At 59.6% G+C, this 16,829-nt stretch overlaps 1 protein-coding gene across 2 annotated transcripts; it reads left to right on the top strand.

Annotated features, from left to right (window-relative positions):
* The first annotated feature begins 1,437 nt into the window (after positions 1 to 1,437).
* On the top strand, positions 1,438 to 16,415 carry LOC135316304 (nuclear receptor ROR-beta-like). 2 transcript variants are annotated; one of them, XM_064469378.1, is made up of 10 exons: positions 1,441 to 1,627; positions 9,081 to 9,166; positions 9,267 to 9,408; positions 9,769 to 10,182; positions 10,603 to 10,724; positions 11,121 to 11,253; positions 12,267 to 12,374; positions 12,764 to 12,874; positions 13,268 to 13,380; positions 13,944 to 16,415. In XM_064469378.1, the coding sequence occupies exons 1-10, from the start codon at positions 1,621 to 1,623 to the stop codon at positions 14,103 to 14,105; spliced, it is 1,398 nt and encodes a 465-aa protein (XP_064325448.1). In that variant the 5' UTR covers positions 1,441 to 1,620; the 3' UTR covers positions 14,106 to 16,415. The 2 variants fall into 2 exon arrangements, with proteins under 2 accessions (XP_064325449.1, XP_064325448.1); XM_064469379.1 differs by lacking the exons at positions 12,764 to 12,874; positions 13,268 to 13,380; positions 13,944 to 16,415 and having other exon boundaries at positions 1,438 to 1,627; positions 11,595 to 12,359.
* Positions 16,416 to 16,829: the final 414 nt, after the last annotated feature.

Here is a 16,829-nt window from a genome sequence, read left to right as displayed (position 1 = left end):
GCTGCTGCCGCCCGCCCACACAGCTGCGGGGGGTCAGTGCCGAGAGCAGAGGGGAGATCCCCTCTGCCACTGGCCCGGCAGTGTCCCTGTGCCCACGGCTCAGCCCCAGGCGTTGGGTTGGATGTGGGTTGAAATCATCCCCTTCAGCCATGCTTAGATGGTTTAATTTAAGGGTTTGGGGGCCATGGTGAGCCCTAAAACCCCCAACCACGAGGGCAGGGGGGAGTCCAGGGAGGAGGCAGCAATGTCATGTGTGTGATGGTGGCGGCAGCTGCAGCTGTGCCCATGGTGGATGCCGCATGCCCATGGCAAATGTGGTGTCCATGCCCACAGCCATGACTGCTGCCGCGCTTGTGCCCATGGCAGATGCCACATCCATGCCTGCGGTGGATGCCGCGTCCATGGAGGATGCCATCGCCATGTCTGTGGAGGATGCTGTGCTCGTGCCAATGGTAGATGCCGTCTCCACACACAGCAGGTGCCCAGCCCAGCGCCACCGTCCCCAGTGCCCAGGCACATCCCTTCGTGCTGCTGAGCACTGCATCCCACGCACTCAGAGCCCTGGACCAGCCATGACACAGACTAGCCGCCTCCACCCCTGCGACGTGGCACCACGGGGACTCTGGTGGTATGGTGCGAGAGTCACCCTGCAAACCTCAGCCACGGGGCTTTGTCCTGTGCCGACACCTCTGGCACTGCACCACAAGGTCTCGTTGTGTGGTCCAGAGCCAGCATTTCTTTGCATTTATTATGGGACCATGTTGGAGTGCCCTGTTACCCAGAGTACGACCCCGGGCCCCAAAGCCCTCTGCGTGCAACGCAGCGCAAAGGACAGGGTGGGAATGGCTCGCTGCCACCTCCAAAGCTCCCTGCTGCGTCCACCATGCACTTTCTGAAGCACAGGTCTGCTAGCCAGGACGTCCCCTCCGACCTCAGCATCTGCACCCTGCTGTGGGGACGCGTTGGGGCTGCTCAGGGGTCCCCATGCTTCCCACATCCCCCCAGCACTGGGTGTCTGCGCCTTCTCCAGGGTCCCCCCACCCTGTCCTGCAGGGAGGTGAGCATCCCTGTGCCAGGTGGGGCACCCCGGGGGGGGGGGACAGCGGAGCCGTACGGGGGGGGCGGGGTGAAGCAAGGCGGTGCGGTGATTCAGCGGGACACCCAGCCGGCTCCATGCCTGGGCGAGCCGGGACAGGCCGGGCACCGGCACGGCCCTCCCAGGGGCGGGCAGCACCCGGGGGGTGCAGCGCCGAGCACCCCGCTGCCGGAGCAGCTGTCCCCGGCCATGGGGCGGAGGTGGAGGTGGTTGTCGGGCAGCCCACGGGGCAGCGCCCGTGTGCAGCGCCGAGCACCGGCGCGGCGGGAGCGATAGAGACGGAGACGGAGGAGGAGGAGGAGGAGGAGGAGGAGGAGGAAGGGCAGGAGGTGGGGCTGGAAGTGAAACCGATTTGAGGGGGCGGGGCGGGCTCGTCATGTGAACGGCCGCATGTTCGGGCAGAAGTGGGTCAGCGGCGCCGCGGAGGAGCAGGTGCTAGAGCCGCCCGGTGCTGCCGCTCCCGCACGGACCCCCGCGCCGCTCTATGCGCCCCCCCGGCGTGCCCCTGAGCGCCGCCGGCCACGATGCGAGGTGAGCCCCGGGTTGGGGGGGGGGACCGCCCAGCTGCGGAGCGGCAACAGCAAAAGTTGTCCCCGGAGGGGAACGGGGAGGACACCGCATCAGCCCCGCTGGGGACACGGGGGGACCCTCATCAGCCCCGCGGGGGGATCCGGGGAGACGCGGCATCCCCGCCGCCCGGGTCGGTCCGGCGCCTTCAGCTGCCCCTTTCATTAGGAAAAAAATTCTTGTTTATTTTGCTTCGCTTTCCGACGCCGGCTTAGACCCGCTCTTAAGCTTTTCCTCGTATTAAACACCTTAACCTTCTCTTCAATATGTTGCTCCCACCAGGGTTGGATTTATTGAGGGGGGGGGTTGTCCCTTTTCCCTCTCCCCAGGGCTTTGGGGGGCGGTTTGGGACCGGGCCGGTTTGGCCGGAGCGAGGCTCCTGCGAGGACGGGCGAGGGACCGGCCGCAATTTCGGATGCCCCTTATGCAGGGGAAGGGCCAGCTCCTGCCTGATTTCATCCGTTATTAAAGGCGAATCCTACTTTGCACCCCTCCGCTTTGCAAAGTAGGCGGTTGGGAGGAGGAGGAGGATGGAGGGAGGAAGGCTCCGGCGGGACGATCCACCGGGGCCCGGTGGTGGTGACGCAGCGGTGGCCGGACCCAGCTCTCCCCGAGCCATTTCCCGACTGAGCTGCTGGGAGCACGGCAGGGACCTGACGCTATGGGGTGGGATTTTTATCCCCCTTTAAAGCAGTTTTCCCTCATTGCCTGACGTGCCCGAGCCCTTCACCCCCGCCAGGACTTGCTTGTGCACGTCTTTAGGTGTGTTTTTTGGGTGTGTGTATTTAGGTTTATTTTTGGATACGATATTTAGGTGCATTTTTGGGTGTATGTATGGGGATGTACATCTTTAAGCTCCTCAAATGGGTTTTTCTCCCTCCCCAGCGCAGCTGTGGGTGCTGCGGCTCCACTACCTGCCATGCTCTGGTGTAATGGTGGGGCGAGGGTGAGACAAGCCCCCTGCATCCCCTTCCTGCCCCACGCCATCCTGGGATTTCACCTTTATTAGTATGGAGGGAAGCATTAATGCCTGCCTAATTAATAACACTGCCTGGCTCTTATGTAGCGCTTGCACAGCTGGCCCCGGGCTTAATAAGCAGCTGGGTGAACTTTTCCTTTCTTTAAAAATTCGCCCCCCCCCCCCCGTTACTCTGCGTTGGCTGCAATTAATGGCCAAGACCCCCCAATATCACATAATTTTCCCCATCGGTCATTTTTCCTGCAGTCCTGCCTGGTGGAGGGTCCCTATCTCTCACTGAAGCCTAAGTGCTGCGTGGTGATGCTGAATCAATTAAATCTTTGTTTTCTTCCCCAAAACTGCCTCCACTCTGCCCATTTCCCCAGGGGCCACAGCAGCTCCTTGCTCTTGTCCTTCCCTGCACCAGGGCTGGACGAGAGGCTTTGCCTTGTATAATCCTATGGGGTTTCCAGCCCTCCTGCTCACTTGTTTTGCAAGCAGCGTGGCGAGGAGCGTGTGGTGGCTCAGCAGCCTTTCCGACTTGTCCTAGTGACCTAGATCTGTCATTGGAAAAAACAGAGAGGGTGGAGGAGGAGCTTCCCTGCCTGTTTAGGCAGCGTGCGCATGCTAGTGCAGGCGAGGACAACTGGCACCCATCGACCCTTCCACACGATGGCTGAGCCCTGACCCCAGGTGCTATGGAATGGGGATGGATGTCTGTGCCCTTTGCCTCCTGAAAATAAAGTTGGAGGAGAAAGGTGGCTGCTGGCAGTGTGGGGTCCCAAGGGTTCCAGCCAGGATTTGGGATCCTCAACCCCCATAACCCCAAGGAGCAGCAGCACCTGGAGGGGGAAAGTGAAGTATGGGGAGACATTGGTCCCTGTCCCCGCAGGTGGCAGCGGGTTAACCCTGCAGCCCAGCCTGTGCTGGCAGCATCCCCTGCCTATCCTGCCCGTCCCTCCTCCCTGTCGCATTTAACTTTGAACTCCACAGTGGCTATTTAAAGAGCTGCTAATGTCTAAATCACACTGGGTTTATTGGATGTGGTGAGCAGAGCCGCTCTCACTGCCTTTATTTAGCCCCACGGAGATAATTCCCCCCCGATTTATCTGCAGGGCTGGGGGGGGAATCTCCCACCCCAGCCTGGTTTTTCCTCACCCTGAGCTCGTGGCAGGTCCCCCTCCCTGCCACCACACCTTTGCACTTTGGCTGGTGCAGGAGGGTGGCAAAGGGCTGTGTCCCGTGCCGGCAGTGCTGGCCGCGGTGTGGGAGCTGGTGAACCGCAGGAGCTGGGTGGCCTTGGGGGAGCCTCATCGCCTACCCACCGCTGCTTGTGGGTGAACTGCTTACTATGATTTTCAAGCCAGGGACACGCACTGCACCACAGGACAGGGAAAAAACAGCACCTTACCAGGGATTGGGGTGGCTACAAAGCCACCAGCCACATGGCCATGAGCAAAGGTGCCTGGGGGTCACCGTGGGGCAGGGGGAGAGCTGCTGAGCCCTGTTCTGGCCCAAAGGTTCCAGGAAATCTCTGCTAATCAATTAAGAAACTGGTTCCCACCTTCAGTATCACAGCCTGGCACAGGGCCAGAGTTGTGTAATTTAAATTTTCCTTACTGCCTGCATGGCCCCAGTCCCGGTGCCCCTGCGGCCTGGAGCCCGTGCTGTGAACATTACACCGGGGCCATGCCAGCTGCATGCTGCAAACTGCCCTGGCCTCACGCAGCCCCAGCTTGTTTGGCGTCACCCACGGGGTGCATGGATGGGGATGGGATTTGCTGGCAGTGATAGCCAAAATGTTGGGATGCTGGGGGCCCCGGGGCGCTGCAGCACGGGACCCTGTTTAAAAGCAAAACCAACAGCAGATTTAAAGGGGTGATTGTTCCTTTTATTTACTTATTTATTCCTCCTCTGCCACCCCTAGCCCATGGCCACCTTGCCAAAATACAACGGCAGCTAATTGCTGTGTGGAAGTGTTGTGACTCCCAGTGCTGGGATCTGAGGTTGCCGGAGGGAACGAGGGAGTGGAGCCGGGTTTTGGGGCAGCAATGGGGAGGTGGGATGTTATTGTAAGTCCTTGTGTATCCCCATGCAGCCTGGACCCATCCTTCTCCTGCTGCCCTGGGTGTACCAGGGGGATGCTGAGCCCGGTGAGGGGCTGTGCCCACACCCCTGCTTCACCGGAGGGGAGAGGACAGTGGTGGCAGAGCATTGGAGTGTCCCGGTTCCCTGGGCTGGGGCTGGGGTAGTGAGGGAGGGCGGCAGGGCTGCTGCTAATTACCAGGCGCCTGTCCTGCGGCATCGATCGCAGCAACAGGATGGGGCACAGACCTACTTTCCCAGCAGGTTCACTGAGTAATGAGCCATGGCACTGGGGAAGCCGCCTGCCCCGGCTCTCATCCCGGCAGCTGGGGGGGTATTTGGGGTAGGGACAGCCATGGGGGCATGGAACCACCTCCAAAACACCTGGAGCTGGGCTGTTCCCCCTGGCCCTGGCAAGGGGCACCTGGGCCCCGGGGGAGGCTTTGTTCCTTTGGCCTCATGGGGCCCACCCAGGGGAGGGGGTGGCCATATCCTGACCCCAGCCCCACGGTTGAAGGGTGCGTGGGCTCACCCTGGGGGGTGTCTGTGCTGAGGGCTTTGCAGGGACCAGCTGGTGCTCCCCAGAATGCCCCCCCAGGGGTCCTCACCCCTTGGTGGGGGGCACCCAGCCCCATCAAGCTGGCTGGAGGGGGGGCAGCTCCAAAAAGCCTCTGGCAGCAGCAGAATCACAGCACGTCCCAGGGCTCAGTGGGATGCTGAGAGTTTTGGGGTGATCCCCCCTGCCCAAGGAGTGAGAAAATATGGCCAAGGGGAGGGATGGGGATGAGGAGGAGGATGGGGCCACCCATGGTCCCTGCACCACAGAGGGAGGGTCCAGACTCCTGTGGCTGGATCCTATGGGGCCTGCCTTGATTTGGGGTGCAAGAAGGATGCCTGCCCTCAGAGCAGAGGCGATGGAGAGGAGGGTGTGCTGGTGTGGGAGGAAGGCCAAGTCTTGCTCTGGGGAGGGCAGCTCTGGCTCTGCCAAAACCACTGGAGCTGCCTGCCCAGTTTGGGGCAAGAGGTGGTGGGCTGGAGGGGACAGGGGATACACAGCCAGGTCTGGGGGGGTGACAGGGAACGTGGGGATTGTGCAGGGACAGACCTGCAGCCCCCACAGAGAGCTGCAGCTTGGGGCAGCAAACAGGTGTCCCCAGCTTCAGGTATCACCCCAAAATGCCCTAAAGGCCCTATCCCCAGCGGCAGGAGGTCGGGGTGCAGCTGCAGTTCTGTCCTGGTGCGGCCACGGCTGCGGGAAGGGTTAACAGCCGTGGTGTTACACAAGCATGTGGGGCCACGGGCAGAAAGTGTGTCAGTGGGACAGGATGGCTCCAGCCACAGGGCCACACGCAGCCACCGGACCAGGGGCCAGTTGCCGCCAGCATGGCTGAGCCCCATGGCTGGACGGTGCCGTGGTGCCACTTACATAAGGACCGGCTGGTGGCAGCAGGCCGGGAGTTGGGCAAGAAGTATTTACAGTGGGAGGAGAGCAAATGCCACATCCAGGACATTTTAATTGCCAGCTGGAGGGTTTTTTTTTTCTTTCCCCTGTTTTAGCCCTGCTGGCCCCAGGGAGGAGTTTCGCTGCCTCCCCACCCTGGGCAGGGGGACAGGGTTTGCCTCCACCTAAATAAACCCCCCGGGTTGCACAGCATGGCTGATGCTTACAGAGTTGTGGTGGAGGATGGAGGAGCCCAGTGCTCCACTGGGGAAACTGAGGCACAGCTGGGGGGGCCATGCCCGGGGTGTAGGGTCTGCTGTGATGTTTCCCCCCAGTCGTGGTGAGAACTGGGGGATGTGGTGTGCTGCTGCAGACACCCCACCAGCACCCATACCCCTCCCCATTCTACTGGGTTTGCCCCAGGGGGTATCTAGCCCCCATGGGGGTCCCGGGGGAGACATGGCCATGGCACGAGGGGATGTTGAGGGAGCTGGCGCGGTGATTCAGCCGGGGCTTACAGAGCCGCAATCAAAAGCGTTTCTGGGCTGTAATTGCCATTGTGCTGGGGTTATGGCCATATCTCCATGTCAGTTATTTGGGGCAAACCTCTTAGGAGTGGGTCAGGTGCTGGCTGTAGGCATGGCCGTGTAATTAGCAAGATGATAATTAGAGTCCCAAGAGGCTGCAGGCACATGGCAAGCGGTCAGGGCTTCTCCTTCACAGCATCCAGGGGTGATGCTCAGCTCTGGAGGAGCTAGCACAGCATCATCCCCACATACTCTTAACTCTGCCCACATGGCTACAGGGGTCTTTTGGGGGGCTCCCCTCTGCCTGGGCCTGGGGGTGCAGGGGCAGGATTTGGCCATTGGCATCACATGAAGCCATCGCCATTGTTGGGAGGCAGTGAACAGCTTTCAGGGCCCTGTGGGGCAAGCGGAGCGGCACCCTCAGGCTCTACTTGGTGGGTGCCGGCGGGTGCGAGGGCCCTGCTCAGCCCGGCTGTTTTGTCAGGCGCGCGGCGCTGGTAATTGCGGGGGGCCAGGAGTATTGGCTGCAGGCAATCACCCCAGCGCTCCCGGCGGCTGCAATTACATTGCATAACAAACTGATGCTGCTTCCTGCAGGGGGTGGCATCACTTCCCTGTGTCCCCCACGGTGCCACCACCTCCATTCCATCCCTGCGCTCCTACCCAGGCAACAGGGACAGGGTGCCGGGGCGGGGAGGGGTCCCCACGGTTTGCAGGTTGCACCCCTCACCAGCGGCACGGGCGAAGGTGGCGGTGGGGAATTGGGGGGTGTCTTGGTTGTCAGAGCTCGCGGGTGACATGGGGGCACTGGCACATTGCCCTGCCCATGCCTCTGTCCCCCTGCCAAAGGGGTGACCCCAGGGCTGTGATGCCAGTGCAGAGCCGGGGCGGGCGGTGGGGCTGGAGAATGTGAGGATGGGAGGATGACCTGCCTGCTCCCTGCCAGCCCCGGGCAGGTGGCTCTGCTGCCCTAGGCCCAGAAGTACAGCAGAGGCAAGGGCAGAGGCTTTGGGGAATGGCAGGGGTGGGATGTGACCCCCTTGGGTCAGGGGTGGATGACAGCACAGCCCTGGGATAAGCCCAGCCCAGCAGCCCTGAGAAGCGGGGGTGAACCCCAAAATCACCTGGTCCATTTGTGGCAGGAGCTGAGCAGCAAGTCAGTGGATGGAGGAAGGATCTGTCCCTCTGCTTGCACCCAGGCTTGGGGCAAGTCTTTCTCCCAAATGGCTGGAGCAAATCTGCCCTGGGGGGGATCAATAGCATTCCTGGGGGAACAATGGCTACCCCACTGCGTGGCAAGGCTTGCACTGACCTGACCCAGCCCAGCCTCCCCAAAAGCAGCGAGGGACCCTGGGGCACCGCTGGGTGCCAGGGTGCAGGTGGGGCTGGCTGAGCACCAGGGCTGTCACCCACAGAGGTGGCCAGAGCCCCCGCCAGCAGCAACCCACAAAACATGTCCCTCGACCAGAATTGGTTGCTCCCAGGGGAGGAGAGAGGCAGAAGGGAATTACCCAAACCAGGGATTTGACAGGCCCAGGAGATTTGAAACAACCATAATCTGGCCATGGGGGTTATTTTGGCATGGCGGCGGCTGCCCAGCACCCTCAAGAGCGACACCAGGCTGAGCCCGGCTGGGGGGCCTGGGGACTGGAGTGGGGATTAGAGGGTGCAGAGATGCCGGGAGGCATGTATGAGTCCCGGGGGTGCCACGCATTCCCCCCCCGGCGCACACGGGGCAGGCAGAGCCAGCCCAGATCTGGGGCAGCTGGAAAATGAGGAGGACAAAGCCTATTAGCAGCTCAGTGCCAGCGAAGCAGAAGCGGGGAGGGAAGCGGATTTATGAGTGGAAGGGGGCCAGGACCGTGAGCCAGCGATGGCTATATCAGTCCTGGGTTTTCTAAGGAGCTGCCTGGAGGGGTCAGGGGTCCCCCAGACCCTCAGCTTGTGCCAGAACCCTGGCAGGAGAGCGTCCATGGCTGCAGGGACAGGGAAGGTCCCTGTGCCAAGGATGTCCCTGTCTGTGGTGCCCCCCCCCCCAGTGTGCACACACTGGCTGAAAAATAAGAGGAATGATTCCAGAATGGGGTCCTGGGAAGGCTGGTGCACAAACATGCTGTGCTCTTGTAGCTCAAAGGGTTTTTCTACCCATCTCTTGGTGCTGGAGAGGATGAGGGAGCAGATAGGGATACCTCACACCCTGTATGGCCCCTTTTGGGGTCCTCTTTGAGGCACAAGCCTCCTTGTGGGGTCTGTGGGAAGGGCTGAGCTGCCAGCGGGTCCAGATCTTGTGCCTCAGTTTCCCCAGCAGCTGAGCAGGGCTGCAGCTGTCGCGGAGGGAGGGCCACCTCCCTCGTTCGGTTCAGCGGTTGCCATCATTAACTACTGTGGTTTCCCCCTCTGCCGCAGCCCAAATTGAAGTGATCCCATGCAAGATCTGTGGAGACAAGTCCTCAGGGATCCACTATGGTGTTATCACCTGCGAAGGCTGCAAGGTGAGCCCAGGCATGCCCGGGGATGGGTGCTGGTGGGTGGGTGGCCGCAGGGGCTAACATCCTGCTGGGCGCTTTCCCAATGCCTCCCCATCCCACACAGGGTTTTTTTCGGAGGAGCCAGCAGAACAATGCCAGCTACTCCTGCTCCCGGCAGAAGAACTGCCTGATCGACCGCACCAACCGCAACCGCTGCCAGCACTGCCGCCTGCAGAAATGCCTGGCGCTGGGCATGTCCCGCGATGGTGAGTCATGCCCAGGGTCCCCAAGGGCCTGTCCACTCCTCCTTGGAGCGAGTTGGGCTCAGGGCTAGAGCTGCTTCCCCTGTGAGGCCAGCCAGGCGAAAGGAGGGGTTTGGAGAGCAAGAAATGCTTTTTGCATTTTCCATGGGAAAACTTAAGTCAATTCTGTTCTGTTCGACCCAGGGTCGGTGGCAGGTAGGGGGTGCATCGGACAGGGCCCCTGCCCCGCTCAGGGCTCATACACCCCCAAACCACGCCCTCCCCCGGGAGCCAGGACCCTTCCCAGGGCAGGTGGGCGATTGTGGCTGCTGCTCTGCAGGGGCAAAGCTGCCCTGACGCAGCCACTCTCTCCTCCCTGGGCAGCAGTGAAGTTCGGCCGCATGTCAAAGAAGCAGCGGGACAGCCTCTATGCTGAGGTGCAGAAGCACCAGCAGAGCCAGGAGCAGAGCGGCAGCACCAAGGATGAGCCCGAGTCCCTGAGCCGCGTCTACACCACCAGTGTCAGCAGCGGGCTCTCGGACCTGGACGACATCTCCACGCTGTCGGATGGGCTTCTCTTTGACTTCCCCCTCACCCCTGATGGCAGCAGCACCTACTACAACCTTGACCTTCTCGCCTCAGCGCAGCCCTCGCCTGACCAGTCCAGCCTGGATGTGGCCGATGCCACGCTCATCAAGCAGGAGTCCATCTATGAGCTGATGCTGGAGCCAGCCCTGTTCACGCACGGCGCACTGGAGGGCGGCCAGCTGCCTGCCGATATCTCCGTCCTCGAGATCGGTGAGTGTTGGCGTGGTCCCGGCACAATGCCGGGCACACATGGGGTGTGCAGCCCCGAGTGCCTTGCAGGACGCATCCAGCCCTGGGTGCCTGTGCAGCACTGGGCATGCTCACAGCGAGGGACTGACCTGGCCTCAGCTCTTGGAGCAGCCCCAAGCCCATCCCCTCCTCCAGGCTGAGCACTGATGGAGCTTGGTGCACCTGAGGTCATGCAGAGTGTTCCTCCCCTCAGCCCCAGGGATGGCCCCCAATGCCCCATCTGTCCTCAGATCCCTGTGACATGGTGTGTGAGTCCCTCTGCCCCTCCACCTCCCTCCTGAGCAGCCCCCCAGAACACCCGTGAGGGGACAGCATCGGGGTGTGGGGACGGGGAGTGGGTGGGGTCCCTGGGACTCACGGCCCACTGCCCTCACCTTGCAGACCGGGTGGCCCAGAACGTGGTGAAGTCGCACCTGGAGACGTGCCAGTACACGACTGAGGAGCTCAAGCGCCTGGCATGGAGCCTCTACTCCCCTGAGGAGGTCCGCACCTTGCAGAGCAAGGTGAGCCCTGCTGCCACGGCCTCCCCAGCTCCCTGCCACGGCCTGCCCAGCTCCCCACCATGGCCAGAGCCACTGCAGCCCTGGGCAAGGGGCACCGCTGTCCCCCGGTGCTGCGCTGAGGCAGGGAGGAAGGCGAGGAGGATGAAGGGGGGTTCTTTTGGTGCTTTGGGAGCTGGAAAAGCCCTGTTGGGGACGATGTGGGGGTGTGGGTGGCCAGTCATGTCCCAGTTGTCCTACTGGCATCACCCCGTGTGGGTGGCACGGCACCTGGGTCCCTTCCCTGCCCCGTGCAGCAGGGATGGGGGGGGACAGTGGAGCCAGGGTGATGTAGTGGCAGCAAACACCAGGTGATGGGGTGGCGGTGAGCCCTAAGGGACATCCCTGCTGTGCCGGCAGAGCTGTGAGGCCATGTGGCAGCAGTGCTCGCTGCAAATCTCCAACGCCATCCAGTATGTGGTGGAGTTTGCCAAGCGCATCGACGGCTTCATGGAGCTCTGCCAGAACGACCAAATCATCCTCCTGAAAGCCGGTAAGAGCGGGGCCCCTGCCGGGGTCCCCCTCGCATTGCTGCCACCCCCCTCACGTCTCTAATGCGTCTCCAGAGTAGCAGCCCTGGTGCCAAAGGCAAATCCCATCTTTCTCTTGGCTAGTGCTTTCCTTTCCAGATCTCCCCTCCCTCACTGCCCCAGTTGCCCTTGGGCTTGACGTCCTTCCAGGCTGGAATGAGTTTAAGATCATTTTTAAAGGCGATGGTATAGAGAGGGATGCAGGGAGTGGCCACCCTGGGCAGAGGGTTTTCTCCGTGGACACCCTCAAACAAATGTCACCCAGAAACCGAGATGGAAACAAGAACAGCGAGTTTTCCCTCAGGAAACGGGGTGCCAAACCCAAAGGGGAGCAGGGAGGGAGGAGAGGAAAGGATTGGCCTCGTCTCCCAACAAGAGACTGGGAAGAAGAGGACAACGGCAGCGCACACCCAGGTCCCCCACCCATCCATCTGCCTGAGCCGGTGGCGCTGTGCCCAGACGAGGAAGCTGAATGTGCAAAAGGCCCAAAATGCCAAAAAAGGTGGAAAAGCTGCCCAGTCTCTCAGCTTTCGAGGCTGGGGGAGCTAAGTGCCTCACCCAGCACGGGGGATGTGTGCCAGCGTCCCAGCAGGGTGTCGTACCCCGAAGCCAGAGCTGGCCGTGCCCGACACGCTGGAGTTTAACTCATTCTTTCATTTCTTCCTTCCATTCTTTTTATTTATTTTGTTTTCACCCTCTCCTCTCTTGGTGTTCCACCACGACCTCGATCACTCTCTGTGTCTGGCTGTGAATGCCTGGATAATATTTCCCTTTGCTGAAATATTGTGGTCACAATTGGTAACCCTAAAATAAAACAAACTGGATTTATTGGAATAACCATTCTGCTGTTGGGAATGAACAATCTGGACTTCAAACTTGCACTGGGGGCTTTCCTCTTTGTTCCATTTGGTCCTGGGGTGATGGAAAACCCCCTGCCCTGCCCTGCCCTGCCCTGCGCTCTCTCTGCCTATGTCAGGTTGCCTCGAGGTGCTCCTAATCCGCATGATCCGTGCATTCAACCCGTTGAACAACACCATCCTCTTTGAGGGGAAGTTCGGCGGAGTACAGATGTTCAAGTCTCTCGGTAAGAGCCGCTTCGCTGCATGTCTCTCGGGGCTCTCTCCTTTCGATACCTGGACAGGGCTGAGGTTTGCAGCCAGGTGAAACGCAGCATCCCTGCAGCTGGGCTAAATCCCTGGGGCACAGAAGGGGGTGAGACCCATCTGTGCTTGCTCCCGCTCCCGTTGGGATGAGGTTGATGTGTGCCGTGGTCAGGACCTGCTTTCTGCCCCAGCCCGAAGCCCAGCCGTGCTAGGCATCCTCTGCTGGGGACCCTCCTTCACCCATCTCATCTCCCAAAAGCTTTCCAAGCCCCAGGTGCCACTGGGGTCAGCCAGTGGGTGGGATTGTGGGGGTGCTGCTGGGCAGTGTGGAGCTCTGATGTCTCCCTCTTCCCCGCTGTCCCCCCATCAGGCTGTGATGACCTCATTGGTGCTGTCTTTGAGCTGGGGAGGACACTGTGCCGCCTGCAGCTGTCAGACGAGGAGCTCGCCCTCTTCACCGCCGCTGTCCTGCTCTCCCCAGGTATGGGGTGCTATGGGGGGGACACGGCAGCCAGGGCTGGCCAGGGAGATGGGGTCTCGTGCCGAAGCTGGGGAGAGCTGGCCCTTAAATCTCAGTGCTGCTGGATGATTTAAGTTATTCCTGGGAAAGGAGGTTGGGGTAGAAAATGCATCTAAAAATGCACAAAATGCATCTGCCACAACTCCTCAGTGGGAGGAGGAGCCACGTCCCCTACAGCGGGGTGGGAGGGGTGAAGAGGGGCTGCCTGACTGTGCCACCATCCCCAAAAACATCCTGGAGAGCAGGAAGGGTTAAAAGAGCAAGAGGCCACCACGCCATTCCCAGGGGAGACCCCTGTGTCCCAGGGGACACCCCCATGCCAGCACTGACTGGGCTGACGGCCATCTCCTATAGATCGCCCGTGGCTGACTGAGTCCAAGAAGGTGCAGAAGCTCCAGGACAAGATCTATGTGGCCTTGCAGCATGAGATCCAGAAGAAACACTCTGCCGAGGACAAGCTCTCAAAGGTAGTGGCGCTGCCTGCGTGCGGCGCAGGGAGCCTGGTTGGGGCATGGCACATGTGCCACAGGGAGATGTCTGAACTGGTGGATGTGGCTGTGCTAGAACTCGTTAGACACACAGGGGTGTTTTTTGGGGGGGCAAGCCCTGGGACCTGTTGAAGGCGAATTTCTCTTTCTGAGGGCCGTGCATCTTGACGGCAGTGCAGGCAGGGGCAGCCGCACCATAGGCAGCCCTGTGCCGCTGAGCCTGGCAGTGCATTGGGCAGTGGGGGTTTGGGGCAAAAGGAGACATTTCAGGAATGCTTTGAGCACAATGGTGATGGGACGAGGACAGGGGGCGCTGTGGGGGGGCTCCTTGCACCCTCCTGCAGAGGGTGGGTTTGGGGGCAAGGCCATGTTGCTGCCGGGCTGCCCGAAGGTGGGGGGTCCCCACTGGTCCCCCCAGCGCCGGGCAGAACCAGTAGTCCCCAAGCCCACCTGCTTGTCCCCAGGGGAGGGGGAACAGTGGCATGAGGGATGCTGGCTGGGAGCTGAGTGGTCACCAATTCCAGCTCCTCCTTTCCTCGCAGATGGTTTCCAAGCTGCCCTTGATGAAGACCATTTGCAACCTGCACTTGGACAAGCTGGAATTTTTCCGTCTCCTGCACCCAGAGACTGCCATGAACTTCCCACCCCTCTATAAGGAGGTCTTCAACTCAGAGCTTCATTACAGCGACCCACAGGAGAGCTAAGGCTGGGAGCCACCGGCCCCCTTTGAATTCCCCAAAATTTGGAGATGAGCTAAACTTCAGAGGTATTGGGCAGTTTATTTCAATCAAATAATCAAATTCGAGAGAACCTGGGGGGCTGGGGTATCTCCCTGGCCACGTTTCCTCGCTGTGGATTGCAATAGCTCTTGAATGTAAAGCACCTTGAAGGAAAAAGCAAACGGACTTTGCCATACCAGTGAAATGAATGTGAAGTCTCTGCTCGGGAGAGGAGATGCTCCTGGCAGTGGTAAGGGACCAACGACTCCTCGCAGTGCACAGATCCAGGGGAGCACACACCACGCACATGCCGCTGCACTCATGGCATGGCCCTTCCCACAATCCTGGCTGCACTCTCCATCTCTGATTTTTTTAAATTATTTTTTTATTTTATTTTTTTACCCAAACACAAGGCATGGGATAAAGAAGGGGCAATGCAGACCTGGCCGGATAGGTATGAGCCAGGCCGGTGGGGGCAGCTTTGTGCTCCTGGCTGGAGCCAAGGAAAGGGTGAAGGCAGAGCCTTTGTTTTATTCCTTCTCCCATGGGGCATGGAGTAACCTCAGGAGCTCAGCCAAGAAAGACCCAGCTGTGGCCGGGGGTGGATTCAGCACAGGATTTCCCCATGGAGGAGGCTGGTTCGAGGGAAAAGATGCCCAAAGTGGCAGGGGAGAAGCTTTGCAGGATCTCCATGCCCTCTGCAGCATTTTCCCAAATGCCCGGCCAACTCCCTGTCCGGCTGGCCGACCGCCTAGCTTTTCAGAGCTGATTCAGCAAATCTGCCCACCTCCTTTCTGCATCCCAAGTGCTTTTTGAAGAGGGGCTTCGCCCTTGTGACTGTGGCCAAATCCCAGCTCCCGGCTGCTCCACCCCAGAGGCAGCCGCAGGTGTTGGTGCGGGCGCCTAGGCTTGGTGCCTGTCCCTGCGTGTCATCGCAGGCAGTGGCTCTTTGGGTGCTGGCTGCTGCATGTAGTTTTTCTTATTGAGACTGTTAAAACTCTGTCCCATGGCTCGGCATCCAGAGGAGGTTTTGTGGCCTTTCCTCTGCCCAGTCCATGCCAGTCCCACTGCCGGGTACTCCCTTCCCACACCAGGACCACCGGGGGCATGGCCATGACTGCTGTTGCAGGTTGAGTTGGACCCAGGCTTTTCCCCCCAGGGAGCTCTTTAGAACTGTTATTTTGGGGTTTGTCCTCTGTTTAGCAGGACCTGGGGGCTTTTTAGGGGGAGAAACTGCCCATTGGTGTGAAGGGGAAGCAAAAGGTCCTCCTTGCTTCCTTGGAAGTCATGGTGTGGTTGGGACCTGCTGCTCTGAGCTTGGGAGGCTCAATAGGTGAAGAAGGAATGAATTTGTGGAGTGATGCTGCAATAGCCTGCAGCTGGTGGGGCTGCTTGAGGGACTCTGACCAGGCTCTGCAGATGGTTTTTCCATCCCTGTTCCTGCAGCTAACGCCAAAAGCTACAAGGGAAAAACCTGCTCTGAGGAAGCCCCGGTTTCTGCTGATAAAGGGCTAAAATCCCAAGCCCTTTCCCGCTTCATGGTGATTTCTCGTGCATCCAACCCCATCCTCCGGCAGCTTGGATTATCTCCGAGCGTGAGCCAAAGACCTTCAATTCCATAATTCCCTTAAACTCAATGAGCAGCTTTCTTGGTGACGGTAGGGGATATTCGTGCTTTCAGTTAAAAGACCTCCTAGGGAAGACCAAGGACCAACCTTGGCTAGGGAAGACTCACCAGGAAGCCAATGGGATTTCTGCTTCAGTATAAGGCAGAGAAAACCTTGGGACTGTGCTATTTCCCGGCAGCTGCCATCCACCACATACAGCCATGTACTTTCTGGTTTTGCTACCGGCCGTCTGATCTGCTTCTCAGAGCATATCGGAGTTCGTCAGCCTTGTTTCTCTCCCCGATGGCGTTAGAGCCTAAGTCTCCGGTGAAGGCTGCTGACCCTCCCAGCAGCTCCATGCGATGTTGAGTGCCAATGTGTCGTTCTCCAGTACAGCATTCACCGGGGTGGGGATGCACCACACTTGTTTCCTGCCCTCTCAGATCCTAAACCTTTTACAGAAGTGTGAAGTCAGTACTGCCCTTTTTTGTCTAGGGGGTTGTGCCTTTTTTTTGAAGCATCATTTCCAACAGCACTGTTTGCTTCCTGGCTCCTCTCTGCGGGGAAAAAGCACTCAAGAAAATGAACATGCTTTGCAGAGGGGGCTCTCGCCCTCTGTTTCTGCAGGACAGCAGCACTCCCCTTCTTGGAGGAAACAGCCACGGGTGTGTTGAAATGTTTGGGGGGGGTGGGGGTGGGGTGGGTGGAAGCACACACCCTTCTCTATGTCCTCAGTAGTTGTCAGCCAATGTGCACCAATGGTCAATGTCACCATTTTCATTTCATCCGGCAAAGAAACCAAGAAAGCACCTTAAATCAGGAAAAGAGCGAGCCCTTGCCACTGGTTGCGTTTTTTCGGCTTATGACACAGCATCTAACTCATGGGAGAGGTTTTGGATTCTGAGCGATAAAAGCCCCTGTGGGAAGCTAGGGAAGACTGGGAGCATTAAACACGTAACTCAACCTGCCAAACTGCAGGGACCTGCACTTTTAGGTTCTCTTTAAAGGAACCAACTTGTTGATTAAATGATTTATTGGGAGAAGAGAAATGATTTAATGTTGATTAAATGATTTCTTGCCGGGGGGGGGGGGGGGGGGGGCG

This window comes from Phalacrocorax carbo, chromosome 19, assembly GCF_963921805.1.
Source record: "Phalacrocorax carbo chromosome 19, bPhaCar2.1, whole genome shotgun sequence".
In the NCBI taxonomy this organism is placed as follows: Eukaryota; Metazoa; Chordata; class Aves; order Suliformes; family Phalacrocoracidae; genus Phalacrocorax; species Phalacrocorax carbo.
Note: the sequence above shows the minus strand (reverse complement) of the source record. Positions and strands in the feature narration are given on the sequence as shown.

What these genes read in the sequence shown, in the direction of transcription:
- LOC135316304 (XM_064469378.1), top strand. An exon ending in TCCGCACCTTGCAGAGCAAG is followed by an intron (nt 10,725 to 11,120) that starts GTGAGCCCTGCT and finishes CTGTGCCGGCAG; the next exon opens with AGCTGTGAGGCCATGTGGCA. An exon ending in AATCATCCTCCTGAAAGCCG is followed by an intron (nt 11,254 to 12,266) that starts GTAAGAGCGGGG and finishes TGCCTATGTCAG; the next exon opens with GTTGCCTCGAGGTGCTCCTA.